We start from the raw sequence: 13,891 nt of genomic DNA on the forward strand, positions 1-13,891 counted from the left end.
GTACAGAATAAATAAAACGTTTACAATATGCATGTGTTTAATTGAAAATAAAAAAGAAATACAGATTATTAGTAGTATTTTATGACCTGTCATTCCTTGGCCAGTGCCTAGATTATCACAATGCTGTAAACAGTATAAATTAAAAATACAACTATACTTTAACTATTGTAAAAAATGAGCTGAAAAGTATTTTTTTTATTTTTATCTTTTGAGTCTTGTCTTATCCTTTAAGAAGCTGACATACTCGTATGTTGTAACCAAATAATTTGATTTTTAAACTATTTAATATTATTTTTGGACTGAAGTAATCAAAAAATAAAACTTAAAGCTTTAAATGTTACAATTAAAAAAAAAATACTCAATTTTTTATAGCAGTCAAGATGGTGAACCTTTTTGCAGAGATCTAATTTTGAAGGGGTGTATTTTCTTACTATTTAGATTAATATTAAAATAAGAAAATAAAGACAAAAAAAAACCTTGAGAACGGATATTTATATGAAACACCTAGAAAGAACATTATACAGTAATGTCGACATACCAAAACACTGGCCAAGGCAAGTCTTTACAAACATACAAAAAGGTAGGTAAAACAGTGTATACTAAATTAAAGAAATCACAGACGTTTAGCGTGTTACCATAGAGTTTTTCTTTACTTTTGCTTGTAACGTCTGTATCTTGTTGCAAACGATCTGTTACTACTCCGTGTCCATTGCCAACTGGAAAAGAAAAATATATATATTAATATATATTTTATTTAAATAAATTATCAAAAATATTAAGAATTGGGTGGAAATGAGAGGTTAGGTTCCCAGGTTATCTCTGCCTACTCTGCTATATCCGAAATACAGTGTGAATTTAAAAATTTTAAAGGGAAACTAGTGTTTAAAATTTTCCGTTTCGTACTTTCCGTTCAATATTCAAGAAATTGCGTGGTGAGGTGACGGACTGAGCGGGAGATTAAATAATTTGAATAAATAATAAACGTTTCCATGAGTGGAGCAATCAAATCCATAGACACTTACTTAAAAACTAAAATGAATTAACAATTTTCAAATTACTAAAAATAATTTAAAAACACGTAAACATTTTTAATGTTAGTTCTTATATAAGGTACGTAATTAGACAGTTCGTTACATCGACTCCGTGGCGCAACGGTAGCGCGTCTGACTCCAGATCAGAAGGTTGCGTGTTCAAATCACGTCGGGGTCATTTATGTTTATGACTTTTTAATTTTTGTTTTTTTTTCCTTAATATATGCATATACTCAACTTATATATGTAATGGTTTTGTCAAATTAGTAATTGTGAACTGAAGTGATATTTTTCAGTAGCGATTATATCATAAGATTTTTCACCAAAAAAAAATAATTAAGTTTAGTAAAGTAGACAACGACACTGCTAAGATGATTAAACAATCAGTAAACATAGATATTTAAGTAAATAAATGGTCCTTTGTAAATAGATAAAAGAAATACAGAAGCAGAATAATCTAATGACAAAAATATTTATCTCTAAATATATAAAATAATAACTCTTTAAGAATTTTTTTTCTTTCTCTCATATACTATAATTTTTTTTCTGTTTTAGCTTTATGATAGTTTAAGGCACAGTGTCTGAAAGTAAAACTGCAACGGTAGTAGGATCGATTACCCCCGTTAGAATGATTTATATTTGTGTGTCTCTGATAATAATACAAAGCGCGGCGTTTAGTTCCGCCACTCAACACGCAAATTCTTAAAAGTACGCCTCATTATCTAAACGAGTAAATGAAAATATTATTTCATTTCCTCCACTGGGGATCGACCCACAACATGTCACATTTACAATCACATGTTTGTGCTGCTGCGCCATGATAGGTCTCGTTTATTAAATAGATAATAATGCCGCTAATTAATTAAGTACCTTAGTATTTACTTGATTACATATATAAATAATATTGCAGATATGGTTAAAATTTACATTATTTATTTGTATAAGAACTCGACTGAGCAATGTTCTCGAGTTCTCAGAATTGGATCGCCGGTAATTCTATTATCTTTCTATCAAGATCAGAGGTCAAAAGTCGTCCCGACTACAAACATCTATTCAGAAGCCGTCCGGCGAGAGACCGAGATGGGCGTGTTAAATATAATATTATTCTTGAGTATTATTTCTATTTCAATAGCGACAAATCTGGATTATTTAGATCCAGTTAAATTGCAAACTAAAACAACACCGGAACAACAACAGCAAGCGGCACAACAGATAATACAAAGATATTACAGTTCTGTGAAAGTTGAAGTGAATCCCATATTGTTCAAAGACCATAAAGATGTGTTTGCGCTACGAACTGTCGACGGGCAGCTTCAAATACGAGCCAGCACTGGAGTGGCTGCCTTGTGGGGTTTTAATTATTATTTGAAGAAATATTGCAAGAGTCAGATCGCGTGGCAAGTCCAGCAGGTATCCATCCCAAGCCCCCTACCAGAGGTAGACGAAGTTGTCGAGGCAAATGACAGATTCCGTTATTACCAGAATGTTTGCACTGCGTCTTATAGTTTTGTTTGGTGGAAAGAGGATGATTGGAGTCCCCATGTCGAATGGATGGCGTTTAATGGAATCAATTTGGTATTGGCACCCGCCGGCCAGGAAGTGGCATGGGCAAAAGTGTACAAGCAAATTGGGATGACACAAGATGAGATCGATGAGCATTTTACAGGGCCAGCTTTCCTAGCTTGGCTTCGAATGGGAAACGTCCATGGCTGGGGTGGACCTATACCAAAATCGTGGCTTAAGAGGCAAAAGGACCTCCAAGAATCAATCATTGATTACATGTATCAGCTTGGTATGGTGCCCGTGTTACCCGCATTTAACGGCCATGTACCTCGTGCTTTCGGAAGAATCTTTCCAAATGTATCGCTGTACAATGTTCAGCAATGGAATAAATTCAGTGACGACTATTGTTGTAATTTCTTCATGGATCCTAAGGAACCTCTGTTCAAAGTTATTGGGAAAATGTTCTTAAATGAAATAACGGCTACCATCGGCACCGCACACATTTACACGGCGGATCCATTCAATGAGATCAAAGTAGAGCCGTGGTCAACGTCGTTAGTTCAGGAAACTGCTAAATCCATATATTCGACACTAACAGATGTCGACAAGGACGCGGTGTGGCTCGTTCAAAATTGGATGTTCGATCATAATCCTTTACTGTGGCCTGTGAAGAGGGTGCAGTCATTCATCACATCAGTGCCTAATGGGCGGATGCTCATACTTGATCTACAGGCAGAACAATGGCCCCAGTATGGTTTGTATGAAATGTACTACGGTCAACCTTTCATTTGGTGTATGCTGCACAATTTTGGCGGCACCTTAGGAATGTTCGGAAATATGGAAACTATTAATAAAGATGTGTATGACGCGAGAAACACTCCGTACAGCACCATGATTGGCATAGGACTTACACCTGAAGGTATTAATCAAAACTATGTAGTTTATGATTTGATGCTCGAATCAGCGTGGCGAAAGCGTCCTGTAGAAGACTTAGAACAATGGGTCGGTGATTATGCAGAACGGCGATACGGATGCAACGCTACTTCAAGCGCATGGAGATATCTATTGAAAAGCGTATATAACTTCAAAGGTTTGAATAGAGTCAGAGGTAAATATGTGGTGACGCGGCGGCCAAGTTTCAGCATACGCCCGTGGGCGTGGTACAAGAGCCACGATTTGTTTGAAGCGTTCAAAGAATTCGCTTTCGTGGATGACAATGCTTGTAACACCGCAGGATTCCTCCACGACTTGGTGGACGTTACAAGACAATCTTTACAATACAGAGCCGAACAATTGTATTTAAGTCTACAAAAAGACAGATACTCAAACAACATTGTGTTTAACTTCACGATTAATCGTTTTTTGGACGTGATGAACGACATAGAAAATATATTGGCCACAAATGATGATTTTACTATTAAAAAATGGCGAAATGATGCGCGACAACTGGCATCGACGAACGAAGAAATATATTTATACGAATTAAACGCTCGAAATCAGATTACGTTATGGGGACCGAATGGCGAAATTACTGATTACGCTTGTAAACAGTGGGCAGAGCTTTTCCATTATTACTATAAGCCAAGATGGGCGACTTTTTTGCAGATGGCGTTGGACGCGAAGTCAAGAAATGAGACGTTCGACGAAAAGAGCGCGCAACGTATAGTAAGATCTGTTATAGAGGAAGCCTTTCTTGTAACAAACATAGATAATTTACCCAGTAACGATGCTAAAGTAGTAGCAGCAGCTTTATATGGAAAATGGGCATTGGTTTCCGATTTAGATGATTTACCCGAAACTGTTATTAAAAAAGATAAAAATAGGAGAACAACAATGGCTGACATACCCACAGATAGTGACGAATCAAATGATTTTTTACCATCGGTTACTTTATTGCAACCTACAACACCTAACAATTAAAAATTACTTTACAATTATATAATAAATAGAGTAAATTTTTATTTTATACTACACTTTTAAAAAAGCAAGACTAAATATATTATTCATTATATATTATTGATTTGAATAAAGGATTTATTAATGTCACATCATTTTTTAATTTCAATGGACCACACAAAAATTAATTGTATGAACGTAAAACAAAAAAACAGATTTCTTGTCATTTATAAATTTGTTATAATTTTTATAAATTATAAGTAAAACTTATTTCAGGTTTTTACATATTGAGAGATATCACAAATTGAGTGGCAGAACCAAATACTAGTGTAGAAAAGATAATAAAAAACACCTATCAAATCAGCTTCGCTGTATCCTGCACACAGCAGGATAGGCAGGGGGAACCTAGTATTAAGACACTCCGTTACCCACTTTCCGCCAAATTGTAGACGCGTTGCGTGTTGAGTGGCGAAAATCAGCGCCACGCTTTGCCTCTACACCAGAGCGAAGAAATGGAGATATAAATTTAAATAAAGTCAAAGATAGCAAAAATGATGTTTTATAATTATAAGCTTTGTGTTATGTATGCACAATCATTTATTTATCTGGGTTAATTGGTTCCTCTATGAAAATCAATTGCAAAAAATGTCCTATAAACACAGGTACGTAAACTAAACCCTAGGTTCTCTCTGTGGCATGAACCTATAAAAATGATCATACCTGAGGGTCTCGTTCGTCCCCCGGTTCAGCAGCGTCGCCCGTTGCTGTACCACCACCACGTCTCTCTTCACCTTCGACCAGTGCTAAGTAACGAGCAAGTTCAGCTTCTTCAGATACTTGGAGTGGTGTTTTTGGACCAACTATGGCTATTGATACATTCTGTTGTAAAAGAAATAATGTTTTTATTAATATTAGAGATATTATATTATTTGTTACTAGATACATTTATAATACTCTTATAAAATAAGCATGTTTAATATCCCTATTAAAAACTTCTTTCATGAATTTCTATGTTGTTTTATAAACTTTACATAATACAATTTCAAGCCAAACCCATATAGAGTTTAAAAAATTATAAACATTATAATCAACTAACCTTATTATTCAAATCAACTTCATTTGGTAAGGTATCTCTCAAAGCCCTAAGTCCATGTGCCACTAATTCATTTAGGTCACAATCTATGAAAGTACTAAGATGTTTCTCCAAGTAAGTCCTGGCCGACTGAGACCTTGCACCAATTGCCATTGCTCGACAATCAAAGAAGTTAGCAGACGGACACGTTTGATAAATGTGTGGCCCTTGATCCTGAAAAATAATGAAAACTATTCAATATATGTTATTTTTATTTTTTTTTAGCTTCAAACTGTATTTCGCACATAGCAGGGATGGGTAGGTAGACAGAATCTGGGAACCTAGTGGCAAGACACTCTGTTCCAATTAAGACTACTGACCTATTTTCTGCCATATTCACGAGACACTGCGTGGCAGAACATGCTGCACTTTGCCTTTTTGTGTAGTGTGGAATTGAAAATATTAAATATTTCTTAACCCTAATAATCAAACTCACAATCATCATATACAGTACAGTAGCTATATACACATAATACAGCATGAGGCTAATAAAACTAAATTCATCAACAATTTAAATGAATGTAATTATATTGTTATTAATCAGTTTATCAGACCCTATATAATCTAAAACAACCTTATACTTAATACATAAAGTAAATTTACATGAAAATATGCATCAAAAATTTTTAAACCATAAGTTCATTATAAGAAAACATAATATACCATAGCATGATTTGAACTAATGTCTCATGGACGGTATTCATTTAAATTTTTATGTTTCCTAAAGAAAGTATTTTTCTTTTCTAAGTGTGCAACACCAGTTTAAATATGTTTAAGCAATAAGTTACAAATACTACTAAACTAATATATAAATGTCTACTTACATCATAACCAGCCACCAACAGTCCAACACCAAGAGGTCTCTTATCATATCTCTGAGTGCAGATTTGCATTTTGTTACCAACCAAGGCAATGAGGCGGCCAACAGGCATTGGCGAGTCATGAGCATAACGATGGTTCAAACACTCAGTACGCATGAAACGGCTGAAAAGTAAATATTAATATATGTAATGACAAAGAAAACAATATTTATAGGGGTTTCTGATAAATTAGGTTGTCATGGACCAACTAAAGTGTCTGACTATGAGCATGTTAGTTATGGGTTCATTTCTCACTCAGATATTATTTTTATTTGTTCCTCTCATAATAAGACAGCATAATGTTAAGTTCTACCAATCAACACACAATGTCTCAAAAATTGGATAAAAAGTGGGGAACAGAGTATCTTAACACTGTATTTCCTGCTATATGTAATACTAAGAATATAGTATGATAGTATCAGTTACATACTTTGAAAATACTTTTAAGATACAAAGCTAAACTGTAAAATAGGCAACCAGAACATATTGTCAAAACCAAAAATATTACCTTAGCATTCTAGCATCAGCAGTTAAACCCGAAATTGATATACCAATATGTTCATCAATGGGTATAATTTTCTTTTGATACGCAGATAATTCACTGACAGCCCTCTTAAGAGCTATTAAAACAGCAAATTGCTTGTTCTTTAAGCCAACTGTTGCTGACCCTAATTTAACAGCTTCCATCGCATATTCTACCTGGTGAAGACGTCCTTGAGGACTCCATACTGTGACGTCACTGTCGTATTGGTTACGGAACTGAAAATTCATAAGTACAATTAAAATTCATCATATTTTAGGTTATCAATTATAAGGGCAATTTTACTAGCATATTATGCCTTTATAAAGTCCAACAAATAAAAAGTGTATGGAGAGAATTATAATACATTCTTATAAATACATTTTGGACTATAATAGAAGTAAATTCACTGTATCATCAAAATGACAGTGCATAATTCCAAATAAGCTTTTACTATGGTAAATGATAATTTTCAGTTTAAGCATTAAGTTACTATTTGTAACGTTCACTTTACTCACCATGTTTAAAGTTTTCAAAATAGAGCTTTTATTTATTTTAAAAGCCGTCCGGCAGTTTTGTTGCTTAGGGACGCGATGATTCTTCAAAGTTTAAATGTCAAATTGACAGTCACTTTTTAATTTATCTATGGTACGTCAACTATACAAAATGTCTGCATTCTAGATAACAAATTGTTTTTTACTTAACTATAAAATAACTTTAGGAATATTATAAAAAATTACAATAATACAATATTGTAGATCATATTTCAATATTTATTAAAAACTAAAATCATTGTTTAAAAATTAAAATTATTTTGTTTGTGCTTTCCACCATATTTCACCCATATTAAGTGATTATGAAAGTAGATCCAGAAAAAAAACAAAAAAAAAAAAGAATCCAACATAATAAAAAATATCAATTCATCCTTTTTATTTTTACTCCCGTCTGATGTGTCGTTTAAGTTAATTATATATTTTTTTCGTTATATCATTAAGAACAACGCTGTGTCCAAGATTTCTTCTCTTATTTGTTACTGCTTAATCATGTAAATTTTAAAATAAAAACAGTTTAAAACAAAGAAGCTAAACAAGTGGTTGTGACAAACTTGTAAGGCCCGTTGTGGTGCAGGGGCACGAGTGTTTGACTGTACACACGAGTGGTTGTCGGTTCCATCCTCCACTCGAGGAAATGAAATAAATATTTATTTTTTTTTAATTTTCATTTCTTGCGTTCTGGTGTTGAGGCAAGGCGCAGCGTTGAATTCCGCTACTCAACACACAATGTAACACTAAGTTCCCTCTGCCTACCCTGCTGTGTGCGGGATATAGCGTGATGCTGAAAAAAATAATAGGTATATAGAAAATTTGAAGGTAACACAGCGGCATTGTAATAATGTTTACAAGGAAAATAGGGATTTTAAAACAGATCAGTCACCGTTAGTTAATACTGATTCTGTTAAGCTAATTAAACTCTCAATACGATTAGTTACTCACCAAGGCTGATTATTCTATCAAAGAAATTCTTTAGTTAATAATTTAATTAAAAATAAATCCAAGATTAAATTCAGTTATGGCGCAGGACACTGTAAACGAGATAGTTGTGGGTTCGCTCCTAAAAATATATTTAATATTTTGATTTCCTAGCTCAGGTAGCGAGGCAGTGCGGCAAGAGAGAATCCGGCGAAAAGGGCAAATCAAAATTGTCTCAACGGGAAAGGAGTGTCCTAACTCTAGGTTCCCAGGTGTCCTCTGCCTACCGTGCAATGTGCGTGAAGCTAACAAAATAGTAATGATCAAAGACTGCATTTTTAACTTGCAAATTAATTTCAAGATAATGTGTGTTAAGCATAGGCGTACCTATAAATATTTTCTCGGGGGACCTTAGCTTTAATAGAATTGTTCATGTAAAGGTTTTTTTATTTAAATTTTAAATTATGATTAGTAAATGTTTTGCGGTAGGCACACAATTCTCGGGTTGGTGGGGTGGGTTCAAACCATGGTGTTAAGTGGTACAGGGTTGCACATAATAATTTGCTATTAACTGCGTAAACCTAAAAAAATATCAAAAGTAACATCTTTCATCCAGCATAATCTACATTTCTATAGTATTCAACAAGTCATAAGTCTCCTTATACAGCATCTTAGCTCCTGAGAAATGATGTTACGTGTACTCAGCTACAACCAAGTCACGTAGCACCATGTATAGTGTGATAGTGTAGTGTAGTGACACGCTACGTCTATACAACGTAGGTTTAATGTCAGTAAAATAGGACTAGATGTGGAATATTGAGTAATTGCTTCATTATTCTAGTTTCTAGCTTTTTGGAGACTGTAAAATTCAAAATAAGTGGTATAAGTACTTATAATTCGGTGATAATATTTTTATATACGTAAGACTGTTTTCTTTTTTAGCTTTAACATAAGTACTTCACTTTCTAATGTCAAAATATGCTGTGTCAAGTGTTCTTGACACATTCGAGATATTGCGTGGCGGAGGAATTAAGCACTGTACTGTGGCATACCATAGTCAGTGGTTTTTCGTGTGTCTAGTCGTGGGTTCGATAACCACTCGAGAAAATAAAATATTTTATATATTTTCATTTCCTCGCACTGGTAAATAAACGGACATAAGTTTCATTACTCAACACACAATGCCTCCATATTTCGAAAGAAAGTGGAGAACGGAGTTATTTTAAAAAGACTGTAGTGTTACATTAGTTTCCCATATTCTCTCTGCCTACACTATGTATGCCTACTCTGCTATGTGGGTACGGCGTAAAGTTAAAAAAAACCACTACCAGCAATGATTTGGTACCCAAATATTATTTCCCTTTGTTTGCTACAAAAGTTAATTAACTAATATTTCATTGTGTTGCTAGATCAAAGTGTAAACATTTTCATTAATTTGAAAGCAGTTCGAAGCATCGTGAATGTTATCAATCAAAACACGTATACAGAGGCTGTACACGTATGCAGCGCCAGTGATGTACGTAATCTGTGTAGTAATAACCATTAATAATCTGTACAATATTTTTAATAATCAGTAAAATAAATATACTAAAAAAAATTAAAAGACATAATTACATTTTAATTAATTTTCAAATGTACACTTAATCTGTTTAGTTCTATTTTATAATAAAAACTCGATTAAATTGCAGATTAAAGGTCCATACCATTTTTTTTAAGTTGTCAAACAAGTTTGCCAGCATATGCGCTCATTGTAAATGAAATGATCTACAAATATAAGTTAGTTAATTATTTTCTCATTATGACATTTGTAAATTTCAGTACTGTAGTAGTACTCTATAGAGAACCGTGCAGAAGGTAGCAAAAACGATGCATTGATGCTTGTATCTTCGTATGGTAAGAGAGCTAGTGGGAGGCTTCGGTTGCCCTTCGAGAACTCAGTTTCGATAATATTGGAGGAAGATCGACGAGGCCACGAGGGTATGCAGAGACCGTAGCGTTTGGCGTTCCATTATTATCCCGCTAAAAGTAGCTAAACAAAAAAAAAAAAACAAAATGTTGAAATGTTGTTCTAAATTTTACCAGTCAACTCCAGCTCTTAAAATTCTGCAAATGGAGAATTTCTCTCTGACTGTCTCTACCTAAAAATTCAATAATATAGATATATGTATTATCAAGTAACATCACTTAAGAGTTGAACAATATGAATCTTTAAATAACAAACCAATTAACAGCCAAGAGGTATAATTAGTATTGTAAATAATAGTTGTGGAGATAGTTAACGGCGCCCGTCAGACGTAACACTACCCTGTTACGGTAAAGAAATGGGGGGTTACGGTATAATAACGTACAAGATTTATAATGAAACAAGAACTGACGTCTTTGTGGCGCAAATGCGATGACTAGGTAATGGTTATTAGTTCAAATCCATTTATACTACAAATATTATACAACAAAGTAGCTTCACGCTATTTCCTGTATTTAGCAGGTTAAGACAGTGTAATACAAAAGAAAGTTTTTAGATTTAAGTCTATTAAAGGCTTTATTTATAGAAACTATCTAACTTGTTAAAAGTTTCAAGATTAGGCACTGTTTAACAATTGTGTCAGACTGTTTTGTTGTGCGCATACTATAGATTTAAAATTATTAGCAAAATATATATATATGGATGTTTTGTCTATAGTAAGATAGACCTTACAATACGCGGCGTTGAGTTGCGCAACTCAACACGCCTGATTTTGGCGAAAAGTAGGAAACGGAAATGTCTTAATGAGAACAGAGTGTCTTAACACTAAGTATCCAGGTTCCCTCTGTACCTACTATATATGCCAAAAGAATCTCTTATGTACATCGATACTGTTATTTCGTCATCGACTTACGAAGCGATGGAATGAGAAACCGCAACTTGATTATTCTTGTAATAGGTAAACTTAGGTTACCTACACATCTACATAGAACTGAGTGTCTTTGCCAAACTGTAAATACTCAAATTACTACTTAATGAGTATTTGGAGAGATTGCAAAGAGTGGGTGGCTGTTAATTAAATTGTTAATGCTACCTTAGAAAAAAGTAAAGCAATCATTATTTAAAGATGTGGCCTTTTTGTGTATTTAAGAATATTTTTCGTTTTATACGATTATAATTTTAGTTTTTTGGTAATTTTTCAATATAATATTATAATGAGGCGCATTACGGCGCTATAGTTGAAACATCGTTTGACTGTAATCGCGAAGGTTGGGGGTTCTCTTAAAATAACTCTTTGAAACTTCTTTGCAATGACAATTGTGTGTTGAGTGGCGAAACTCAACATACAATGAAAAAGTTAAACATTAAAATTATTTTAGCATTAATAATCAGATACTGTGATTTTATATTATAGACGCTCATACATTTATATATAAAGAAAATATTCACTTGTTTTTGCAATCGTTGTCTCTGTAGGCTTAACTTGCCAAAATATAATATATTTTATTATTTCCTAGCACTAGAGACAAGTATACTCACATATTACGACTCACAATGTATTTGCTCTCTCTTCTATATATATTTTTATTGCAATAGTAATACTCGGAGTCAGTATTATATTGGCCGTAGTTCATTTATATTTTATTTTCTACTATTAATTCTTATATGTTTACAGCATGTGTACTAAATGACGACGTCATCACGGCGTAGATTCTCGAACGGTATAGGTACTCGGTCAGGGAACCTAAAGTACTTGTTATTTCTTATTTTACAATAAATTTCTCTCACTGTTCACATCAACCTCTTCACACATTCTCTCTGGTATTCTTTATTCATCTGAATGTTAACTTGACGATTGTTTGATCTTCCAGAGCGAAAAATGTAAATATTGATATATAATAGTTCACTTCCCCGAGTGCGAATCGAACCAACGACCATAAATAATGTTATTTAATAATAAATTCTTTCCAAGAGTCGAAAATCATAATACAAATCCTAAACGTAGGGCAGTTTGAGGGATTCTAGGATATATTACATTGACAATATTAATATAAGTAAATTATCTATAACCTTTAAGTTGGTAAACTTGGAGGCAGTCCAAAGCGTAGTTTGACATGAATGAATCCACCCACGCACTTGAGTCAGCGAGTTAAGTGTTCTTCACACGACCGAACCAAATATCGGTGCGTTTAATAATAACATATTTTCAACAGTTACAATATATTTTATAATCTTTACTATTAAAATAATAAGCATAACTAATGTAATACACAAATCCAATATAATAATAGTAATTTATCTTTATGTTTTTCTCATAGCAGGATAGACATAGGAAACTTAATGTTATGGCGCTTCGTTCCCCACTTCCCGTGTTGAGTAGTGGGACTCAACGCCGTCCCTTGTCTAATACAGTGGCAAAATAAACATTATTGTAATATAATCATTCCCCTAGTTGGAATTTAATCTATAACCGTCGCGCTTACAATCCGACGCTGTCACATTTATGAGTTATATATAAGCATGAATTTTAAAATTATAGTGAATAAAGAAATAAATAATATAAAAGGAAGAATATAATGAAATAATAACACATGAATAAAATATATTAATCGATTATAAATTATTATAATTTTATGACTGTAATCTGTATTATTAATAACTGCATTCTTTTAAAATATTTAAAACAGTAATTATAAGATTAAATCATATAGTCTTTTGAATCAATTTTTTCAACACGTTTGATATACCCACCTATATAATATCTTTTTTTTTACCGTACAACCTCCTTTGTGTGTTCTCCATACAACGTGACATTGGCGAAGAGATTAGTGCTCAACTGGCATGCTCGAAGCGCCATAAATAAAGCACCGAACCGAACCGTATACCCACTTGACGCACCTTCCCAAATCGAAGAGCGTGAAGAAATAGATTCCTCCTAGAATATCTCCTTTTATAATTAGAAACATAATAAAATGTGTCTTATATTTTTAATTATTTTGTGTCGATTTATTAAAATACAAGATTCGTTTAATAATTATATAATGCGACAGATGTTATAACAAGTTAACCAAATATTTGAAATTTGTTATAAATACGTGAAAAGAATATCGCACTATTTCTTTTGTTAGTGTGGTAGTACTTTAATATTGTAGGTGCGTAGCAAAGTATACGAAATGACTACGTCATTCTGAAAGACCAATGGCTGAAGAGAAAAATACTACAGTGCATTGAAAATTATATCTTTTAAATGTTGTTTAATAATACATAATTCATACAAAAGACTTTTAAATTGTTATTAAAAAGTAATATATGGAAGTTTTGACTCAAAGCTTTCTAACGTCATATAAAGTCATATAAAATGAGCTTCATTGTAACTTAAAATACTAGCAATAAAACTTACACTCAGTCGAAATATACATTAAAGTTGTATAAAATAGTGTGTAATAAACGTTAATGTGCTTGTAAAATTAACTTTATATAGTTCTAAATGTAGATAATGGACTAAACTATTTAAACC

At 33.1% G+C, this 13,891-nt stretch overlaps 2 protein-coding genes and 1 non-coding gene across 3 annotated transcripts; 2 read left to right on the plus strand and 1 right to left on the minus strand.

The window, feature by feature from the left end:
• Window positions 1-19: 19 nt before the first annotated feature.
• Prosalpha6 (Proteasome alpha6 subunit) lies at window positions 20-7,614 on the minus strand. The gene is made up of 6 exons (XM_085195693.1): window positions 7,461-7,614; window positions 6,931-7,181; window positions 6,387-6,546; window positions 5,527-5,736; window positions 5,151-5,309; window positions 20-716 (listed from the first exon to the last, which is right to left on the minus strand). Exons 1-6 carry the CDS (start codon window positions 7,461-7,463, stop codon window positions 696-698), a joined length of 804 nt encoding a protein of 267 aa, XP_085051819.1. The 5' UTR covers window positions 7,464-7,614; the 3' UTR covers window positions 20-695.
• On the plus strand, window positions 1,138-1,209 carry TRNAW-CCA (transfer RNA tryptophan (anticodon CCA)). Its single transcript has one exon. It is a non-coding gene; the product is annotated as a tRNA-Trp (tRNA).
• Naglu (N-acetyl-alpha-glucosaminidase) lies at window positions 1,939-4,580 on the plus strand. The gene has a single exon (XM_085195689.1). The coding sequence runs from the start codon at window positions 1,944-1,946 to the stop codon at window positions 4,452-4,454; it is 2,511 nt and encodes an 836-aa protein (XP_085051815.1). The 5' UTR covers window positions 1,939-1,943; the 3' UTR covers window positions 4,455-4,580.
• Window positions 7,615-13,891: the final 6,277 nt, after the last annotated feature.

This window comes from Heliconius melpomene, chromosome 13 (genome assembly GCF_056956725.1).
Source record: "Heliconius melpomene rosina isolate 202511_hmr_F chromosome 13, ASM5695672v1, whole genome shotgun sequence".
NCBI lineage: Eukaryota > Metazoa > Arthropoda > Insecta > Lepidoptera > Nymphalidae > Heliconius > Heliconius melpomene.

Excerpts from the sequence above, each read along its gene's own strand:
- Naglu (XM_085195689.1), top strand. The coding sequence starts at position 1,944 with ATGGTTAAAATTTACATTATTTATTTGTATAAGAACTCGACTGAGCAA.
- Prosalpha6 (XM_085195693.1), bottom strand. Across the intron at positions 6,547-6,930 it reads GCTGATGCTAGAATGCTAAG|CCGTTTCATGCGTACTGAGT; the intron begins GTAATATTTTTG and ends TTTACTTTTCAG. Across the intron at positions 5,310-5,526 it reads AAGTTGATTTGAATAATAAG|AATGTATCAATAGCCATAGT; the intron begins GTTAGTTGATTA and ends CTTTTACAACAG.